Source organism: Maylandia zebra, linkage group LG23, assembly GCF_041146795.1.
Source record: "Maylandia zebra isolate NMK-2024a linkage group LG23, Mzebra_GT3a, whole genome shotgun sequence".
Taxonomy (NCBI): domain Eukaryota; kingdom Metazoa; phylum Chordata; class Actinopteri; order Cichliformes; family Cichlidae; genus Maylandia; species Maylandia zebra.
The window spans coordinates 14,073,933-14,096,325 of NC_135188.1; the positions used below are offsets into that span (position 1 = coordinate 14,073,933).

Below are 22,393 nucleotides of genomic sequence, written 5' to 3' on the forward strand. Positions count from 1 at the left end.
GTACAAATGTTTAACCCCAACAGCCTGGTCATCCCCTAAATCCAGTATATCTAAAGAGACCAAAACTACAAAACTAGTAGATTTTTGTCACTTTGGGGATCAGCCTCAAGTGGACAGAGGATAGAGGATTTTGGCTGAATTTTTCAAACTCGAAGATTTCTGAGGTCACTGAGATGTTTGGAAAGGGTCACAGCGACAAAAAGAAATGAGGCCACTCTGGAAGTGTCTGAGCTGAAGATGTTAAGATTTTCACTGGGAGTGACTAGAAATGAGTATGTCAGAGGAGCAGTTCAAGTGTGGATATGAAGTTAGAGAGGCTAAGATGGTTTGGACTTCTGCAGAGGAGAGATATTGGATATACTGGACAAAGGACGCTGAAGATGGAGATGCCAGGCATGAAGAAAATAGAGGAGACTCATGGACGTAGTGAAGGAGGACAGGCAGACGGTTGGTGTGACAAAGGGGGTTGCTAGGGATGGAGGCAGATGATCCACTGTTGCGATCCTAAAGGGGGCAGCTAAAAGAAGAAGGCGAGGTCACCGTCTTTACAGCCTGATATAAATGGTTGCTTCTATAGCTGATATCTGCCTTCATAACAACTGCAAGAGGTGATTTTTAAACTTTTTATCTTTGAACTAATGAGGAACCGTTGGTGCACCCTATTTGGATTCAGTAAACCTAGCTAGCTGATGTTAGCGGGTGAAGTAAATCCTTCTAATTGTCCAAATATGGTCACTTGTGGTTCCAAAAAAGCTGGCAAAAGCACCAAAATTTCAGATTTAAAATGTTTACAAACCAGCGGGTGACATCTACGGCTTTACTTCGGTGAAGAGAACAGAGAGCCTTTTATCAGGAATATATTAAAACTTTATTATTGTGAAATGTTAAGGCATACATACAAATGTTTCCTTTACAAAAGTTCACAGCAACATCACGTTGGGTCAACCAGCTGAAGCGAGGCAACTTAACACAACCTTTTGTATTCATCATCAACTATAACTTAAAGATAGAGTCCATCTTTGGCACCAGGAAACAAGACCATTTAAAGTAGATATGAAAAAAATAATAATTACAAAATATATTAACTTCTCTCACTTCAAACAGCCATTTGTGTAAACATGTTGCAGAATAAGCAAAGGGCAGTAACTCTGACACACTGCACTGACCAGCAAATGCACTGTGATGGAGGATGAAGGAGAATATCGGGTAAACGTGAGGTTTCACACGCTAATATTTAAAAACTGGATAAGCTTATTGGCTTCTTCAGAAATCCACTGATGATGAGTTTTAATGTCCTTTCCCCATGGAGTGTGGCACATTCCAGTTAAATAGAAAACACATTCATTGAAAACAGAAGTGTACATTCATCAGTGTTCAGTGATCCTACATCACGCAGGGAGAAATAAATAGAAGAGTCCATATTAGGCTTACAGTATAGTCTACCCAGAAATGTGAGATACTTGAAAAACAGCTGAAAATAACAGCGATGGAGTAGCAAATGTGGGCCAATTATAGTTGACCGTTTCGACGTTCGTGGTAGATCCAGCTACCACGACTCAGAAGAAATAACCACCCCAGAAAAGGAGTCATGTGGAGAATGCCTGCCATTTTAACAAGGGCGAAGGGTCAGACTTTAGATAGCCTTTTTCTTTAACGGGAGCATTCCCTCAGCGAGGAATGTGAGAAGATTAGCTCTGCTGTGGCATGGGAGGGGAGCGAAACGCTGGGTAGCCACCTTCTGAGGCCCCAAACATTAGCCGGGGATCTGGAAAACCGGACCCCAGAGAAACGGCGTCAATCCTCACAGGCTTTTTAAAGAGAGAACCGAGCAGGCATTTTGCAGGCTTCGCATTCAAAAAAATGTTTCCAAATCCCCCTCTGAGCTGCGAGCAAGGCCTCCGAATGTATTTTAAAGAGGAGGGCAACTGTTAATTTAGCTCTGTTAAATTCTGAGTCATTTTATAAATATTCCCATTACTTTCAGAGGGCATGGTAACAGGGATGCTACTGGAAAACAAAACCAAGAAGTGAGTCATGTGTATATAATTAGAAAAAGAAAGTGGTGCACATTTAGGACAAACAAAAATCACATCAATTATGAGCAGCATTTACATGTATAAATACAATACATAATTAAAAAATAAAAAGAGAAACATGCACAATATATGCACAGTCAGCAGCCCAGTTCCTGTCACGCTGAAATACTGTCCAGGTACCGTGAACGAATCCCAACTGCCCGTTTATGAGTTGTGCAGAAACAGCAGAAGGAAATCTCAGCACACACATGTTGATTTAAGCCAGACGTCGAGGAAGCCCTTTAAAGTCTCAGCCAAGAGTCTGTGTCAGAGCTGCTGTCAGTCATACGAGCCGCAGCGAGCGCTCAAATGAGGATTTCCACCACGTCTGCGCCCAAGCTGTTGAGGCTCCTTAGCATCTTCGGCGGAAGCTTTGGCTCCTCCGAGGTTTCTACAGGCAGGACAGAATTTATAGATTAGAAAAAACAACACTGGAAGGCAAACTGCCGATGCACGTGTCATTCGTTTAGATAAATATTTGTTATTTATACGTCCAGATTGTTTTGGAGTTGCTCGTTTTTGGAAATATCCTCTGTGAAGAGGTCTGCACTTGCCCTGCGGTGCTGAAAGCACCAAAAACCTGATGTGAAAACTAAGTAGCAACATCTTTTTTTTCTAGAAATCATGACCCAGTTACCACGTGGTTCCTGGAGGAACTATTTTCTCTCAACCATATTATGGTAGAAACGCAGCGTGGCCAGAGGCCTCTGTGGATCTTTTTTGATCCGAGTGTTTCAGCTGTAATATTCATGTTTGCTGATTTGACTGGAGGAAACAATGTAAAGCTACTTGTCGGAGTGATTTTTCTATTTAATTCAATGACACATTCTTAAAATGAGCTGTGAGGAGCTGACTGGGCCTTAAGCACTTCGAAAAACCCACCAGGTGTAGCCGCTGAGCTTGCTTCACACATCTTGAGCTTGCCGTGCTCTGCTGTGGCCTCAGGCTCCTGTGAGGCCTCGTCGCTCTGCGTGCTGCAGTCTCGGCTCAGGACCTTAGCAGCAGCAAGCAGCTTGGGCTGCAGCACAGCTGAACCTGTCTGGTCATCTGAGAGGCTCTTTCCTGCAGACAAAGAGAAGAAACTGCTTAATTACCCGCCTACATCCACATTTACGCGCTCCTGAACATCTGCCGCGCAGAGCTCTTCCCATGACTATTCTGGATGGGGCTATTCTGGAGTGAGAGATGATATGCATTCCAGTTTAAAAACAGGGCTGTGTCCTACTTGTTTTTGTCTTTTTCAGGGTGTGCGCATTCTGTCTGGCAGTTGTCACAGGATAGCGTGTGTAATTAAAGATTCCAGATTCCTCAGCTCGGCACGAATAGTAAGGGAAGAAGCTCACCTTCGTTCTCCATGCCGCCGGTCGCTATGTTGATGGAGGGGACGGATCTGGCCGAACGAAGCCCCTGTTTCTCAGGCTTGCTCTGCTCCAACCTGGAGCGCTGCTGGAGGACTTTGATCACCGCGTCCTTCTCCAGGAGCTGAGCGTGAAGAGCGCGGATCCTGAACGCACGGAGAACATCGTGAGTTTAGAAAAAACACCACAGAGCAGGCAGAAGGAAACAATGAAGTATGGATGAAAAGATGATCACCTGTTCTCCATCTCCTGACGTCTGTGATGGGACAACGGCAGGTCTTCATTAAAACTACTGTCCGGAGAGTGCCGCGGGGAGTGATTGATGATAGTTGTATCTCTGAAAATAAAATATACGGTTTTCTAAATAATCCCGCAATTTTTACGTTTTGAATCTTCACTCCATTTTGACAGATTTGTTTGTACCTCTGTGCTGCAGCTGTGGCTGCTGCATCCATTGCAAACTGCCTCATGGTGCTCTCCTCCAGGTACTTTTGCTCCCACTTGGTGATATCTGCCTCCAGGGCAAGGATACGCTCCTCCTTCTCCCTCAGATGCTGCTGCAACCTGGACGAGCTCGGCTCTGAAGCTGTGGAATCAGTGCTCTGGTTCTGGGACTGAAACGGTAGACAGAATAGATCGTTTAACACCCAAGGAAACAAAATGCTCTAAATCTGACTCTCTGAAAATGTGTTTATCCCTCAATCCACTTTTACTACTTTAACTACGCAGGAATCCTCTAGCAGACTAATGCTGGTCCCTTTCACCCTGTGAGCCAGCCAAGTGTTTCTATAGGATAAGCCGCTTGGACATGTTCACATTGTTAAAATCTGCTAACTGAACCATTGGGGGGGGGGGGGGGGGGGGGGGGGGGCTTGTTTTCCTCACCTGTTGTGCCCTGAGGCTTTTTAGCTCCTGCTCCAACCTCGTGCGTAGCCGGAGCTCCAGCTCTTCCCGCTTCTCACAGGCGGCCTGCAGCTGGGCCAGCGCACTCTGCAGCCTCTCCACTTTCTTCACGTACGCCCTCTTCCTCTGAAGTTCTTCTTCCAGCTGACGGTTGCGAGTCTGCGCCGAGGCCAGAGCCTGCTCCATCAGCTCCCGTTTCCGCTGGCACTCCTCCCTGGACACTCGCAGGTGCTGAATCTGCTTCTCCAGACATTCGCGCTCCCGCTGCTGCTCTTCATCTGCAATACAGGAAACAACAGGTTAATGAAGGTGACGAGGCTCTTAACAACTTAAAAATAAATCTTTTGAGATTCTTCCTGGCTTTTGTTTGATTTTTTAAGCCTATAAAACTATATCACTGGAAAAAAAAAAAAAGAGTAAAATTGGTCTCCTCTAAAGAGAAGCTCCCATGGCCTTCGCTGGGGTCAGTGAAGCCTTCAGTCCGGGAGCATTTCAGTGCATTTTCTAAGGAATGTGACCCAACAACAGACATAAAGGCATGTGGTTCAACATCAAAACATTTGACACCTCATTTTTTGCTAAGTTTATTGCCCTCGTAAACATGGGATCAGTAAAAACAATATTTCTCATTGAATCTTTGAAAGCTAGTCTGCATTTCAATGAGCCCTTTTAGAAAGTTTAACTGATGTGCCTCTTTAAAAGGGGGCTGATTACACAACATGAGTGCATGCCTGTGGAGAGAATGCAGACTTCCTCTTATCCACTTACGCACACAGGCATAGCCTTGTACTGGTAAAAGCTCTGGAATGCCTCTGAGGACGTGAAGTAAACAAGCAGCTCAAAATATATTTCATGTGGTTCTCATAACACAAACATATAAACTACACATCCCACTATTGTACTGCTTTTCTCTGCTATGCTGAGATAACCGTTTGGGAAAGATAATCATAGACACTGACACGACTGCATTTACTGCCCAAATGTTCCAACATAAGTGTTATTCCACCTAATCCTCGCTGTAGGGATTTCTCTACAGCTCAGTTCTGCACAGAGCTAAAAGGGAGCAAAGAAATATTCACAACTGGCCGATCATCATTAAGCTATGGCATGAAAAAGAAATGCCCAAATAAGGAGAATGAGCAAGTCATGGGTCATGTAGAGTTAGGCCAGGACACCCAGACGTATTAGTTCCCCTTGAGAAGGGAGGTCATTAGTAGCGATGCAAAACTGAGCACATCAGTAAAAAAAAAAAAAAAAAGGGAGGGGGGGCATTCCTAGTGGCAAACACCCTGAAAGCCCTAAAAACATCTCAGGAATCCAGGCCACATTTACTGCAGCATAAAAAAAGGTCTGGAGTCTAGGTGCCAAAAGTAACTTACAGGGGAGATACACCCATTTGTGTGACAACATGTAGACAGCACCACATCACTAAAGAAGGAAACCAATCCCTGCTCAGCTATGTTCCTGCTATTGTTCAGTGTTTCACAGGGAATTGTGATTGAATCTGTGATGAACTGCAGCGTGAGAGGAGTTTGTAACAAAAGACTGATGCAGACTCACTTTGCTCCAAGAGTTTGACAAAGACGTGCTGCTTCGGGTCGGCGCAGTCCGCTCTGTGCTTGTTAGCCACGTCGAGTTGCTCTGCACAGAGATGACCAGCATACCACAATGAGCACATACGCATAAAGTAGGTTTAAAGCCAGGAGACAGACAAATAAAAATGGAAACTTACCTCGCAGGTCTCTGTTGAAGTCATGCATTCTCTTAACCTCTGCCTCTAGTTTATTCCTCATCGTTTTCTCCAGAGTTTCTCGCTTTCCAGAGCCTTTCATGAGGGTCTCATAAGCCTCAGATATCCTCTGAATCTCCAACTCCAACTGGGAAGAAAGAGAGAAAATGAGTCTCTGGGGGAGGAATTCCTGCATATTGTCTGGTTTATGTTGCAAATGTTAATATCAATGAGGCTAATTAGTCTACTGAATGCCACCCGCTGTGAAATGTCTCTTTAACACTACGTGAATGAATAATGGAATTAACATTCCAGACTGAACACTCGTGATCCCAGGTGCCAGCCATTTATCTCCTCACATGCCGACATGTTTTTAAAGACAAAAGGAGATGCGTTGTAGAGATTCCATGCTCTGAATTAGTGAGAAAACCCGTCACCTCCTGCCCCAGCTAAAAACTTTTGTTTTCTCACGACCTCAACGAACCATTCACTACCATCCTCTCACCTTCTGAAGCCTGGTGGCCTTTTCCGTGTACACCTCCAGTTCCTTCCTGAGCCGCTCGTTCTCCCGCATTAATGTGTCGCTCTGAGGGGAGTTGCAGTCTGAAGCTGCTGTGATGCTGTTGTGAGTCTCCTGCGACTGAGCAGACACAAACCTGCAGACAGGAGATAGCAACAGTGCTGAAAAGACCGCCAAAATAAAAGAACAGCAGACTTCTCTGGGGCTGTTCTTCTTTTTTTGATAGCGCATGTGTTTGTGGATGTTACCTGTGCTGTTGTGTGTAGAGGGGAGGATGGGGGTCTTGGTTGTATTGCACATATTCCTGTGAGTGGCTGAGCATGTATCCAGGAAGTCTGACACAGAAAGGATAGTCTGGGGGTGGTCCTCGCTGCTCTGCACACGGCTGAGCCCTTTGTCTGTCAGGTGTCGCAGCATTTAAAACATTATTGTGATGATTATAGAGCTGTGGGTAGCTGTGTGAGGAACTCATAGGCAGACTGTTCCTAGACCGGTTTCTCTCCAGAGAAAGCTGCATGAGTCTCTCACTGAGAGAGCGAGCGTGCTCTCTCTTCAGATCCCACTGTGCCTCACTTCCACTTCCCTCTACATCCATGCTGGGTCCATTGTGCTCCGCCTGCCCCTTCTGAGAGTTCAGGAACTGGGAGTGGGCTTTGGCTTCCTCGTAAGTAGGCAGTTCCTCCTTGTGGAGATGGTACAGGTGGCACACGGGGCTCTCAGAGTGCAAGCTGTCTCCTTGGTGCTCCTGACCTTGAGGCTCCTGCCTTGTTGACATCTGGATGTATTGAGTGTCCTCCTGAGTGAGGCTCTCCAGAGAGGAGCGGGGACTGCCGGTGCCGCCGCCGCTGCTGCCTCCACGCAGTGCCTGCTGCTGGATGGCTAGAAGCGTGCGCGTGTCCGTCAGGTTTCCGTAGCGGAGCTGTTCCTGGATGAGACGGTGCAGGACCGTTCCAGAGGACTCCTCGGCAGTTCTCATGTCAGCCAATGAAAAGACAGTTTAAAAAAAAAAACGAAACAAAAACAAGCCTCGATGTGGCAGCGTGGGCGCTTCACAAATCACACATCTGAAAGGAAAAGAACTGTGGTCAGACTCAACACTGCACAAACTTATCCACACTTCTGTTACACAATGCTGTGTGTGCACGAGCTGTAGCTGGAAATACCCCTGATAGTGATGTCACTGGAGATCCAGTTTTTATGGCCCACATGCTGCAATGCATAACTTTCTCCAGTCACACAAGCATAATACTCAACGGTCGCACAGACTCAAAAGATTCCAGTGATTCAGGATCAGATAATGCCCAAAACATGATGAAGACATATAAAGTCTTCAGAATATGAATGATGGATGCTTTAAAATGCACTGGTTACTTTATACAATTAACTCATTTTAACTTTCAACGTGAAAATCTGGATAGAGAGTAAAATGAATGCCTTATTAAACCACCACAATGTGTCCTGACCGCACAAAATAGCTACACAGCTACATGAGATCAAGAGTGAATTACGCAAAACATCATCAAGTCTAATCCTCCAAGCTGAAAAAGCAGCAGTAAAGATTATTTAAAAATCAGTTTAAAGACATTAATGTCAGGGGTGTGAAACATAGGGCCTGGTGACCAGAACCGGCCGCCACAGGGTCAATTTGGCCAAAGTAAATGTTCTTGTTTTGTTTTTACAAAGTGTGAAAAGTCTTTAAATTCTTTACTATTTGAGTTTGAATTATAAACACATAAAACACAAAATGCAAAAGCTTTATGGGTAACTCTACATTTGAATGGTTTGTGCCTTTATAGCTCCTGCATGAATGAGACTGTTTTGTAAATGGATGGATCTGTGTGTGGCTCATGAATTAAAACGGGACTCAGATGTAATCTGTTAAGTAAGTAACTCCATCCGGAGTGGACTCCGTCCACACACAAACCGACAGAAAACGTTCAGATAAACCTATTCAGATAAAATGCTAAACTCACCAATTTTTTTGTCTCATCGCACAGTGAGCGGTGCCGTCGTATCTCAAATCAATGATCTGCGCTTATTGTTCAAAATAAACGTCCACAAGTGTGCGGAGCTCCTTTCCTCCGTGCGCATGTGTGCGCGCTGACGGGTAGCAGGCAGCAGACTGAGCGGAGCGGAGCTGCGAGGCGCACTAATAAATAACTGAGAGCTGATTGTTCGCTGCGGCTGGAATGACAGGAATGCAAAGGCTCCGAGTCCCTGTGGGATCAAAAGCAGAGCAGAGGGGAGGAGGGAGAGGATGAGGAGGAGGAAGAGGAAGAGAGAGGGGCGGTGTGTTTAAAAAAATGGATTCAGAGCAGCAGAAGCAGCAGCCCCTCAGCTGGCTGCTTGTGTCATGTAAAAGAGCTCGTTGTTGTTTTTTGTTGTGCGGCTTCAGGACATTTGAATGCACAGTTTCTATAGCTGAGGAAGATTTAAGTCCCTGCATTCTCATGTTTGAACGTTTCTGTGGCACTGCCGCACAAAAAAGATAAAAAGCAGTAAAATAGCCGTTCAAATACTTTAAGAATGCAATGTTAAAAAATTTTTATATTTTGAAGAATTTTTGCGTCAAAATAAAAAAAATGTCACAAAACGCTATTTAGTTTTATTATATTATCATTATATTTTATTTTTAGACATTAACTTAGATGTGCCAAATTAAGCCAGTCTGTCTCCGTTTCTCATCACAAACTGAATCCTTGATTTTATTACTAATTTCTTTTACTTCAGTAACTTTGTTTTCATGTCAGAAAATCAAGAAAAATCCGCCAGTTTCCACAGTGAGGCTTTTAAACACTGCTTTATCTAAAGCAGCAGAACCAAGCTCAGACAACAGCAGCAACTTTACGTGATTCCAAGCTTATTGGCGAGTTTTATTATAGACTGTATATGAAAGATGGCCAATGACATATCAGTGCATACATCAGAGGTATGAAAAGAGCTGCATGCATCGCTGGCAGCACAATACAAACTATTTTAACTAGCTTCATTAGCAAGCAGCCCTACGTTCCATAGAAGTGTTATCCTTGTGCTAATGAGCAAACTGCATTTATGCCACATGTACGTACCACAATTTGTTTGTACATGTACAGTGACAATAAAGGCCTATTTTATTCAGTTCGACCAACCAGACCTATCACGGCTGCTGAGGTCTCATTCACAAAGACGTCTCATTACATATTTGGGAAAGTGTACATCAAGTTATGCTATACATTTAACACACTATGAAGCTAGGCAAAGTCTTGTTTGTTTTTTTTAAGCCTCAGGCTAAACATTTCTGTGGTTGTTATCTTTATGAAAAGGATGGACCCAACAGAAACTTGCAGATCACAAGGTAGGCCTGCCCATCACAATCTCCAGCTTTCTCCTGATTTATGAAGATCATAATCTCCATACTGAACATCGTGTTGTATTAAATGCGACTTTTAACCAGCAACAAACCAGAATATCACATCAAGGGAGTTTTTACTGAGCTCATAGATCATGTAAACTGTAGCCTCTTTTTCCTCATAGTTTTTTATACAATGTTATACAGATGTTATTTATAACTATAGACTCGCCCCCTGCTTTTCATAAAAAAGAATGCATGCTTAAGGCACTTCCATACTGGCTTCGCTTTCTAGCCCCAGAACCCATGTCCACCTTTTATGGCTATCTAACTATAGACGATCACAGTCAAACATTCCAGCTATTTTCCCTGTTCAAAGTTCTTCTCTTCTTGAATTTTTGTTTCCTTGTACATTTGTACCTGTTTTATTGACCTTTCATTTGCCTGCTCATCCTCACCTGGTTTGTTGTCTGCCCACCCCTGAATGACCTCAGACCCGATAAAAGATTTGGATTTGGAGCTTTTACTCTGTCCTGCGTTTTGGTCCTCTTGCTCTGTGATCCTTATACACAAACTTGACATTTGACACAAACTCGGTAACAGATTATATACCTGCTACACTGAGCTGCAGATGAAAAATGATGTCATATCACTGAGACCTGGACTAATCTTTTTTTCTTTTGTTTGCATGGACCTGGTAAATATTTAAGCCGCAGCCCGTGCCAGTTAATTGCAGTGTGTATGTGTGGACATGGAGGGGAGAGGGGCGACGTGAGGCATGCTGCCTGCCAGCTGTCCGCGGACTGAAACCCCCCTTCCCCTCCTTTAATAAGAGCTCTGAGAGATGCATTGTTCTCCCAAGAAAGCAGACATGATGGGGGCAGCCCTGCCATCTGCTGTTCTCCCCTCCACCTCAAGCACCGGCTGCATGTGGATGTAGACCCTGGGATCAGCTGGCAGTGGGGGCTGTGCAGCAGTAATGTTATTGAGTGCATGAACACCATCAAACTGATTCAGTGATTTGAGGTTGTAGTGAGTGTAAACAAGTCTTCTCTTTTTAATGTGATGCTCGCAGCCGACAGGGCAGGTTGCTTTATCTTAAACAGTCGCAGGTATCGATTTGCATGGCAGTTGAAGTCCAAGAGCTGCTAAAGAATGCTGAAGAACTGATAAAAAGGTTTCACCATTTAATGATCCTCTGGATAAGCTTAGGTTTATGACACCTCACACATTTGTCTATATGTAATGAGACAGAATGATGCCGGTTTCTGTACATTCAGTCTTTGGTTCAGCGTAGGTTCTTCTGGCTCCAAAACTGCCCTTTTGCCCTCACTATGCACATAAGCATAACTGACCCACATACAGTTGGGGCAAAGAATCAGTTTGGCTTTACAGAAGCCTGTGAATTCCCCTGGTATTTTTTAGCCATCTGATAAGCAAAAAAATGCATTTTAAGCTTGAGTGAAGGAAAGCAGTGAGTCTGATCATTTTAATATAATATCAAAGCCTATTCAGAGGGTGCTAATATTTTTATTAGCAGGTAAAACCCTAATATATAAAAGATTAACATAGACGAGGTAATGTCACCCATTGGGTAGTGTAGCACTGATATTTTGAAACCAAACGTAACAAAGTGAAGAACACTACACGCTCATGGGTTAAACAATTACATGATACAACAGCCCCCTTTTTGACTCCATTTGGGATCATACTTAATAAAACAGAATTTAAGATTTGAAATGGCAGTTGAAACTATAAAGTCATTATGAAAGTGATCAAAGATCATGTGAGGAGTGATGCTTTTGATAGTCTCCTTTTATACAAATTTGAACCTGAATTTCAGTTTTATAAAGCTTAGGATCTCTGTGATAATAAGTCATCTCTATCCATAGAGGACAGCTAAACAAACACACACCAATTATATGTGGAAAGACTGTGCTGGTAACATGAAGCGTATGAGTGACTGTGCATTCCTGTTGCCTGGAAATTAGATTATGCAACCTTTCCCACGCCACAAACAATAGTAATTTCCAGGTACTTCTTTCTCAGCATTATACCGCAGGCTACATGAGAAGTCAAACACCTAATAATCAGACCATAAATCATTAAAACAAAGCAAACAGAAATGCCAGTCACTTGGTAGAATAAACCCACGATAGAAAAAAACCCTTTTTTGTTTAATAAAGTTTTTATTCTTTTAAAGACATATTTATAGAAATATTTTTGGGAAAAACAGAATATACAGGTGAGTCATTACCAAAGACTGAGAGTTTTGCCAAGCTAAGTAATTGCTGGGTAGCCCTGTCTCCTAGCATCCTGTCTTTAAGCTAGGCTAATTAGCTGCAGCATTTTTTAAATCGCCTTTAAAGTTTGACAGTAGACACATTTACAATATTTCATCCATATACAGGTATAAAGGGTAAATGCATCTGGAAGTGTTGCTTTGTGTGCTTATGTTTGCCATTTTAGTTTCTCTTTGCTACTTTTTGCCATTTAGCTTCTGGTTGCAGCTTCTTTTTAGCATTTCATCACATTTACACTGTAGTAAAACAGTCATTTTAAGTGTGTTATCAGTTTTATTTGCTCTAAAGTAAAAACCCACTCAGCTATTTCTGTTTTTTAGAAGCAAATCTCAAACCTTTAGCTGGAGGGTTATTTTTAGCGTATGCCTAAACATCGAGTGGTGGCCATCAAAAGACCTCATCTCCTAAAAAAATACAGTTGCGTACAACCAAACTCAATTCCGGTATAATCACAAAGTCATTTCACTTCATTGAGATTTGGTATCGCTGTCACTGTTGGTAGAATAAGCAGCCCTTTCAGATGTCTGGTTCCTTCAAGATCTTCTCCAAGAAGGTTTGTCATGTCTCCCAGCACAGTGTCAAGAATGTGGTCACTGATATATCCTGAGCTGACAGGCATGTAGAAGGGCATCAACCCACCAGGAGGACTGGTATAAGGTCTTTTGTGTAAGGAGGAACAGGAGGAGCACTGCCAGAGCCCTACAGAATGATCTCCAGTGGGGTACTCCTGCATGTTTCTAGAGATGCTCTGCTGAATGTTATGCTGCCTGCAACATCGTATAGCTTGACCAGTTTGGAGCTAGGTCAGTGATGGTCTGGGAAGGTGGTTTGCCGATTGCTGTTAGATACTAGGATAAAATCCTCATACCCTTGTCAGATCATATGGGGCGATCGTGGCTCAAGAGTTAGGAGTTCGCCTTGTAATCGGAAGGTTGCCGGTTCGAGCCCCGGCTTGGACAGTCTCGGTCGTTGTGTCCTTGGGCAAGACACTTCACCTGTTGCCTACTGGTGGTGGTCAGAGGGCCTGGTGGCGCCAGTGTCCGGCAGCCTCGCCTCTGTCAGTGCGCCCCAGGGTGGCTGTGGCTACAATGTAGCTGCCATCACCGGTGTGCGAATGTGTGGATGACTGGATATGTAAAGCACTTTGGGGTCCTTAGGGACTAGTAAAGCGCTATATAAATACAGGCCATTTACCATTTACCATATGTTGTATTGGGCCCTAGGTTCCTCCTGGTGGAAGAATACCCATCCCCATGTCTAAATGTTACTAAGAGTGCCTAAAGGGACGTAAACGTTTAGGGCAACCAAGTCACATTGTGACATAAGCAGTGACTTCGATTTTTCACTTTAATCAACATAATTTTGTTTTCAATGAATTCAACAATGTAAAGTTTTTCTAACTAAAATATTTCTCTCAAGCATTTCTTTAATTTCTTTGTATATATATTCCAGGTTTACATGTGTCTCATACTTGTTTCTTACAGGTGGCAGGTGTTATGGCTGTGTACTCCTAGGGTAAGAAAGGTAGAAAGTCTAATTTACGCCATATTTTCAAGGACGATTGCCATCAGAAGTGATACCTAAGATCAGTCACTGGGACCTGTTGATGGGCTGACTGGGCCAACACAAAGCAGACTGCGATCTGGGAGCGCTGCCCTTGGTATGTGAGGTGGGACAAGCCTGGTGCTTCAGCAGCTCCTTTTGTTTTCCAGAAAGGAGGAAATGGCCGCATTCCTCACATTACCATGTGCATAGGGTCTAACTGAGCCTCCAGTCTGCTGTTCTACAGGGAACAACTGGAGGTTAACCGGCAGCCACTGACAGTTTCTTTTAATTGGGGGGGGGGGCTCTTCAGTGAATAACACTGCTGCATGGCTGTCCCAATTCATGACTTCAAACCTTTTCTTAGCTGACAGTGGCTGTGAATACACCCCTTCTACATGAAGTGGATTTTTTCATTGTATGTGTGAGTATTTACCAATTCTGAAAGCAGCAGATAGTGGAGACACCCCGTGTGTGTCCTCACACTCCAAACACATGAGCAGCCATGTTTGGTTTGGAGGTGAAAAACATTTACAAATGTCTGACTTACAGCAGGTCTAACATGAAACGGCCTCTTGCACCTGATGACATCAGAAATTCCTCACCTCACCATGAAGGTAAACAAGTGACACTGAACCAGCGAGGGACAGTAAACAGGACTGTGCCTGTGGGTGATGCTGTTTACAGATAAGACAAGGACACATATTTCCACGAGTGCCCTGTGGGCTTCTTTACAGCAACGGCATTCACCTGATTCAGCTCCAGACTCAGTTTAGGGTGATTCAGGTCAACAGTTAAAGTTTTGTTTCACTGGAAAACCATTGAGATACAAGCGCGGCATTCTAGCCGCAAGCGCTGATGACTGGGCCGTTACGCAGGTTGAGGTGTTACTTGCAAGCATGTGCACGTCTTAGGCGGCAGTTATACTCTGTTCCAAACACAGCTAAAGACTCTGCTGTTGAAGAGTCATTTCTGTTATAGAAATCGGCCCAAGGCGTGCATGGGTAGTTTTTGCATTGCATCATGTCACAAAGAGTAGCAGGCATGTGGACACCCGCTTGGAGCCCCGAGATCACCATTCAAGGACAAAATTGACATCACTCTGAACCAAGAAGACTGAAGAATACTATAACTATTAAATTCTGAATAAAAGAATGATGTCATGGGGATAAAGTCCATCTTATTATACCGTCTGTGGCTGAGGTTAACATCTTTCCTTGAAAAAAACCCAGGATGTGCTTGTAAATAAATATTACAGTTTGAAATTAAGCATACTGGAGTTGAATGCTGCTGACCATCTGCTTTATGGGACGATATCTAAGAGCGACCGCTGTGGCAATATGCCTACAGGTTCACCTACACGTCATCTCATTTACCAGAACAGATCAATTCTTCTTCTTCTCACACTAATAAAAGTGAAACCAGCCAGAGCAACGCGCTTTATGAATAACTCCTGGTTCTAGGTGCTTAAAGAATGAGATGAGGATGGCAGTTGTAATTCGCGCCTCCTCGCCTCAGAGACCGTAGCCCAAGTGTTTCGAAGGCCACCTTCAAAGGCAGGTTAGGGCAGACTCTTTCTCTGCTGCGTTAAGCACAGTGAAAGCTTTCAAGTCAACCGCTTCTCAAGTTCACACAAAGAACACGGTGTGAAAGGCTTTTCTATTATCACTGTGCCTTTGTATTTTTTGAGTAATGGTAATTTTATTTTTAAAGCCTTCCAAGTCTAAAAATATCGCTGAGGTAATGATGTCTCTGATATAAAATGAGAAGGTGCCGATGTGACATCCGAGCTGTGTAAACACCAGAACAGCTGATCCACAGACATTCCTCGTGGGTACTGTTGCAGAAACCTTTGGAAGATGTTGAGCTCATTTCAGCCGTTTCGGGAGAAACAAGCAACGTTTGTTTGGCTCACAACACACAACTTGTGTCGACAGACAACACAAGCTTTCTTCTGAAGCCGTCCCTTTGAATGTTGCCCAATGTTGGAAAAATTATATCTAAAGAATTTGGGAAACAGGAGGTTATCAAATGAACTCTGCAGATTTTTATCAAACATGTAAAATTAAATAAACTTCATCTCAAAAGCTGGCAAATTCCTGTATCACAGTGGCCAAGACATTTAGCAATACCCCTTAAAACAGCTAAAATTGACTTAGAATTGGATTTTTAAAAATAAAGACAAAGAAAGGATTTGTGAAATGCAATAAAACAGATTGGCTTATAATAACAACACTTAATAATATGCAGGCCTGCATGTGCATCTCCATTAACTCTGCTGCTGCTGAGCCAGCGTCAACATAAAAAGTTGACTTTTGTGAGAATCTTAATGAATGGCTGACTTTTGAAACCACACTGGGGTTTAGCTGGGTTTCACAGGGCTTCAGGCCAAGAGGCAGATGTTTTGTGGAAACAAAGCGCTGCTCAGTATCTACTGCCCTGCAGCTCAGAGGCAGATGCACCTGTCAGGCCCCCACCATATGGACTCCTGCAACAAGAATGCAGTGTATACAAAACAGAAAGCAGGCTGCACGTACATTACAGCCACTCCAAAATACAAAGAGAAACACCTGGAGTATGTTGCTGCGGTCTGTAAAAAAAGAAAGAAAATCAACCTGTTACCATCTCTTTGCCTGATCCAAACTCTTGGATCCAACAAAGTGCCACAAGCCTGAGCAATCAGCCTCGTGTCAACGCTGTTGCTGTATGTGTTTGCACATATAAGTTCGCCTGCCCCCTCCCCAATCCATGCAGACTCTTTGTGAGCAGATGGCTGGGATACAGCTTCCAGGCCAGATAAAGACGCCTCCTAAAGCCACAGTGAGGGCAAAACCTCTCAGTCTGAACCATCTGCCAAGCACTAGAGATGGATGTCTCGGTGCTGGAAGCCTGGAAATGGCAGCGTGTCAGACGGAGAGCAGGTGGTCGACCTCCGGACACCAAATATCTTTGATACCGGAACTGCTGAACACAGATATCCATTGTGAAGCCAGTAATAAAAGGGTTAATCACTACATTTATAATCCCCTTACCCCCCAAAACAAAAGCAAATCTCTGAATCTGAAAATGATTAAACACACTAACACCACATAGTTAACAATACATTATCAGTCATCAAAAGCTGTAACGACCCACTATTAAAATTTATGAGGTTCTGAAAAGTGTTATGTCTTTCAACATAACAAGGACATTTAAATAAATGTCATTTATAAAACTATAAAGATTAATATTTGAAGTAGGACTATATTTTTTACTACACTTTGTTATTCAATTTGCCAAATAATCACGAATAACAATATGATGTCTAAGCTCTTGTTTTTCACATAATAACAGGACACACGGCTGCATATGAGCCTGAAGAATCATGGTTTTAGTCAGTGCTTATAACCAGCAGCATTTTGAGCTAATTTAGTGACCAGTGCATCAAATACAGCAGATAAGTGCTGAAAACACAGCGAGCACCTGGTGGATGTTGTCTTCATACACGTTTTTAGGACTAATGCCACTTTTCACATTCTACATCCAGCTTACGTAAAGTAGTCTTTTTAGGTCACGTATTAAACACTGAAGACTTTAAACAACGCAAATACTTGACATGTTTTTAACAGCGTGCTTTAGCAGGACAGACATTAAGAGCATCTGAAACCCCGTAAGTTTGAAAAATATAAATAAATGCATCAGAAAATATGAATGAGAACATTTGCTGTAGGCGTGCTGTGTGTGTGTTTTCTCTGTATCTTGTCATTGCCTGAATTAAAGTTTGAAAAACCTTTGCTTAGTTTGAATCAGATCAGAATTGTCCCTTTTGTCAAAGAGGAGTAACTCATCACTTTGGCTGTAAAGCTTCTGAGTTTATTCTTAATCAATGTCTCTCCCCAGAGGATCCGACTTTGGCTCATGTTTGGATATATTTATTATTGAATCCGAGTGTGGCAGCAAAGGTTATTGTATGAGGGCTGACACGGTTTCCTCTGTCTGCCCCCACCTTTGTCCCAAATGTCTGACTTTGTGTTTCTGGCAATTTGCTCCCATTGTGCAGCACTTCCTGATAGGAGGCACTCTGAAAGACTGGGCTCAGTCAACTGCAAAGGAATGTGACATTCCTTTCTAAAATTACGGATGTTTCGCTGGATTTTGAGGGCCGATTTCTGCCAGTTTTCCACTGTAGTGTTTGGAGAAAGTGTTTCTGGGGCAGACTGCGTATATCCTAAACTTCAACCATGATTGGCTGCGACAGACTGGACGCCAGCAAAGATTTACATTGGTACCAGCCATATTTATAGTTATTTGTTCTATGGTGGACAATTCAAAATATTAATATCTACCATTATTACACAGATAACAATGAAAGATGAAAATGTTACTGCATATTTACTGACATGCAACATGTTTGTACTTCTGAGCTGTTAAAATGGTCTTTAATATTCAGCATCAGTTATATTGTTATGTCTTTGCTTTATTATTCATACATTTAAGTTTGATATTTTCTTGTATTAAAGAACCTAGTGAATATCAGTCTGTGTGGCTAAATCTGACTTGTCTCCATGATGGATCTGTGTTAATTCAGGTCCCTTTTTAAATGAAAAACACAAACCCTACAGTAACTTTAGCATATTGTAGGTGTGCAAAATGTCAACTTTATGCTGCAAAAACTGTTCAACTTATAGACCTTCAAAGTATACAAGGTTCGGTTGATACTTTTTTAAGATCTCATAACTTCAAAAGAACTATATTAAACTGTCTCACAGACATAAGCTACATTCACGAGTGTTAAAAAATTACTTGGAAATGTGTTTATTTGTTTACACAGAAGGAATTCCGGCTAGAAGATGAGCCTGATATCAAATGTAGGTTAAAACAACAAAAAATAGACATTTCATCTGCTCCAACTTGCTCTGAGCAGCCACCTATCTCACATGGTGATAAAAGCCTTGAATGTTTATCCTAAATGCACTTTTTGAAGTTTTCTCTAGTGAATTATGAGAACCTGATCAAACATCCAAGGTACCTGTTTCTGTTCCTCAAGATCACAGACCTTAAACTGGTGCAGTTTATTCAAACCACGATATATCTCCACACCAGTGCTAATCGTGTTGAACAAAAAACATATTGTGGCTTCAAATTCTGTCATGTGGTGCACAAAGCATTAAAAATGCTCTAAATGACTTAACTTCCAGATACTTAATGATGATAAAAGAAACTATACTTTTATCAGAGTTCCACTATTAACTAACCACAGCATTCAGATGATCGAGGTGAGTCTTTATTTGACATTTGTAGCAGATTTCCCCTAATGATCTCTTTAAAGGCGCGCACATGAGGATTTCTACACCAACAGACATAACCTGTTCATATTCTCAAGAACTACGTCAGCACAAAGGTTTGGTAAATAAATGTCTTAAGTAAACAAATGTAAAGAGGCCACAGGTCTGCTGTGATAACCTCCATCTCCAGATGGCAGACTGCCGTTAAAGGGAAGGGAAACGTGAGACAGATGAGTGGAAGGGTCAGACGTCAGGAATGAGGAAATCCCACCCTTTGCCCAAGCAGATAGAGAACAGGAAGCAAAGCCATTTGCATACAAATTCACTCTCTTTGGAGCAACGTGTAGCTCAGGGAGAGCATGTTAAGAGCGTGGGAGGAGACCTGCAACCCGCTAATAGTGCAGTGACAGGTGGTTATTACGTGCCCGATGGCATTCTTAGACGGCAGGGGGGCAATGATAAATAGGAAGCATTCAGAACATACTCCTTAGAATTTAATTTTCTGAATGTGGAGCAAGGAGGCGAGAAGGAAAAGAAACACTCAGTTGGATCGACATGTCTAAAGCTCATATTGAGAGTTCCAGGGAGCAGCTACCAAATGCAAGTTTGCTTAATTTCACGTAGTTGAATGCAAAAGGCCATAAAACTGTTAACCACTTTTCCAGTTACCTTTAATCCTCTGAAAATGGTGAGCTGTGTTGTAATGTTAAACCCCTTAAATTATGACTGAAATCAAATTTAAAACCTGCTGTGGCGAATTGTATCAGTCCAAATACTTGGCTCTGATAATAAAAGTTGAACATAAACAGAGCCTGATGAACAAGAGTGTTTAAATTAAAATGTCTCCGATTACTTTGAATGTCTGTAATACGTTAATTATTCCAATACTTTTGTGCAACCGTTTAGTTTATGCTGAAAATTGGTGGTATTGTCCAAATACTCACATACTTCAATGTATTATTAACATACATATAGTGCAGTTCAATTTCCTCTACGGCCCAAATGAAAAAAAACCCTCTTTACTTCATTTTCTGCTACATTAAGCAAACATTTCCACTTTAAATTTCTACCTTACTGATGCTGTGACCTGTCCCAACAAGGGAATAAATAAATACCTAACAACTACCAACTGACATTAAACACTTGCAACACTCACATACCTCAGATAATGTTTGTGTAGCAAACAGATGCCGCTCATTCTTGGCCTGTGTTTGCATTTTTTAAAGCTTTGTCACTTCTTCCCAAACATTTCAAACACATTTAAAGCCGCAGATGAGTTTAAACCACAGCACACCTGATTAAAAATGAAACGTCAGATCTGAATCCTCAACAGGAGGAGCGGCCGTTAGACCCCGCTGATTTATGACCCGGACCGCCTGCAGAGTGATCACCACAGGTGATGACGATTTTCTCTCTGATCTCCCACAACACTGACGACTTTATGGCCTGTGTAATTAAAGACTTAAATACACAGTGGCCTCAGAGTTGACCCAAGCATGAAAGGGGGGGAAACTGATGAGGGTCAATCATTTCTGTAGAGCAAATGAGAAGGTACCTGCCACAGCACATAGGTGCAAATCTAAGACATAAAAGAAGTATTGACTGGTGCAGGGTTGGATGTTTCAGCCTCCTGCATACTTCAGGGAAAACTGGGAGAAAAGGGTGTTGTTGGAGTAGAGAGATTCAGTTTTGATAACGCTGCTGTTATCTGCCCCCACCTCTTTGTCAAGTGACAACAGCTGCCTGAAAGTAATGGACCATGAAGTCTTCCCTCTTGAGAACCGCGTGTATACACATTTGTACACAATCCACTAAGCTATCAGATTTCTTTTCAATTTGTTTGGTTGATATGAAAACAGACATGTTTTTGATGGCATGTTTGACCAGTGAAGGAAGCACTTTGTCTGTGTGTTTTTCCCACACAGGCATTTTTGGCTCACGATCATTTATTCACAGTAAACCCAAGCATTCTCCGCAATTGTCCCTGAAATAACTCATGAAACAAACACTAACGTCCACCATATTTTCGACATAGTTTACTTATAAACTGGTGACATCTACCTTTTATTTACAATCCGACAAGAGCCTCTGGTTCTAGATTTATTTCAAAGGGTCATCGTTTGCGTTTTTGCCATTCCGATGCTTCACAATAAGTTGCCATGCAAGTTTTCCGAACCCAAACATTACCATATTTGGACAAGAGAGTGGAGTGCTAACTTAGCTGGTTAAATTAATAAACATGGGTCAGAACATCTGGGCCAGAAGATTATGCACGAGTGCCTAAAACCTGCATTCTGTCTGAATGCCACCAGATGGCGATAGCTGCAGCTGCAAAGAGGTCTATAAATGTCAAAAAGAAAACAGTTTTCTGACCTCTGTAAATACATTCCTGTTGAGTTCATAGGCTCAGTCACTCATTGGGGTTTATATTGAATAAAAGAAGTCTATTTTTATCATTTTTGTCACACACACAGCAAAATGAAGGATCACCTGTGGTATTAATCATTGGCTAGCAAGCTGTTAATCATAATCAGTTTCACAAACCTGCCCACCTCGTCACATCTGGTTTTTTTTATAACCAAGATGGCGACGGAGGAAAGGTTCGTTTTGAATCTTCAACAAACAAACATGTGATGTCATGGTAGCTACGGTTATCTTTTGTATTAACTTTGTATTAAGAGCGAGAGAAGCTAATTAACCACAAACTAGCCAGTTCATCTGTGCAAAATCCAAGTGACAGTGAAAGAGCTAAAATAGTTTCACAAAGCAGAAAACTTCCTTTGGTTTACATCTCCACAGTGTCATGGAAAGACGAGAAGGGGTTTTTTTTTACTCTAAATGAGGAAGGACGTCACGTCTTCAGGCTCTTCTCTCGGAAAGATGTACAAATCAAAACATGTTCGGCTGTTTATGTCACTGCGACTGAAAGAATGTAAACTGACTTTTCCCCTTACCAATTCATCAGCGTATCCCAGGATGCTTTTAGGGCGTAGATTATAATCACTTGCTGTCTATTGTTTTGTTTTCTCTCTACTTTCTCTTCAGGCTTTACCATATCAAGCAAATCACCCCATGTTTAATCTCAAACAATCGCTTTATTCAGTGTTTTAACAAGTCGTGCATATTAGGTTGTAGGAAAATACTACATATGTAACTAAAAATCCAACATAAAAGTGATGGCATCATCATCATGATCGCTTGCACCTAAATGCACAAGGAGAAAATACGGCATAGAGGTCGCACTCAACCTGTGCATGTCATTGCATAAGACAGAAAGAATGAGGGTAGCCCGGGGGTGTTTGCAAGGGGAGATCTGCAAATTAATTGCAGGAGGCGATCCAAACGGATGACCTCATTAGCCATCGGTGGAC

The 22,393-nt window shown here is 42.5% G+C and overlaps 1 protein-coding gene across 1 annotated transcript; it reads right to left on the minus strand.

Moving 5' to 3' along the window:
• Positions 1–844: 844 nt before the first annotated feature.
• Positions 845–8,780, minus strand: amotl2a (angiomotin like 2a). The gene is made up of 11 exons (XM_004552844.4): positions 8,559–8,780; positions 6,834–7,649; positions 6,571–6,721; positions 6,069–6,213; positions 5,897–5,977; positions 4,319–4,614; positions 3,857–4,047; positions 3,669–3,770; positions 3,419–3,579; positions 2,958–3,137; positions 845–2,466 (listed from the first exon to the last, which is right to left on the minus strand). Exons 2-11 carry the CDS (start codon positions 7,559–7,561, stop codon positions 2,381–2,383), a joined length of 2,121 nt encoding a protein of 706 aa, XP_004552901.1. The 5' UTR covers positions 7,562–7,649; positions 8,559–8,780; the 3' UTR covers positions 845–2,380.
• Positions 8,781–22,393: the final 13,613 nt, after the last annotated feature.

What these genes read in the sequence shown, in the direction of transcription:
- amotl2a (XM_004552844.4), bottom strand. Translation starts at nt 7,561, where the DNA reads ATGAGAACTGCCGAGGAGTCCTCTGGAACGGTCCTGCACCGTCTCATC. An exon ending in AAAGCCTCAGGGCACAACAG is followed by an intron (nt 4,048 to 4,318) that starts GTGAGGAAAACA and finishes CTACCGTTTCAG; the next exon opens with TCCCAGAACCAGAGCACTGA. An exon ending in CGTCAGGAGATGGAGAACAG is followed by an intron (nt 3,580 to 3,668) that starts GTGATCATCTTT and finishes CCGTGCGTTCAG; the next exon opens with GATCCGCGCTCTTCACGCTC.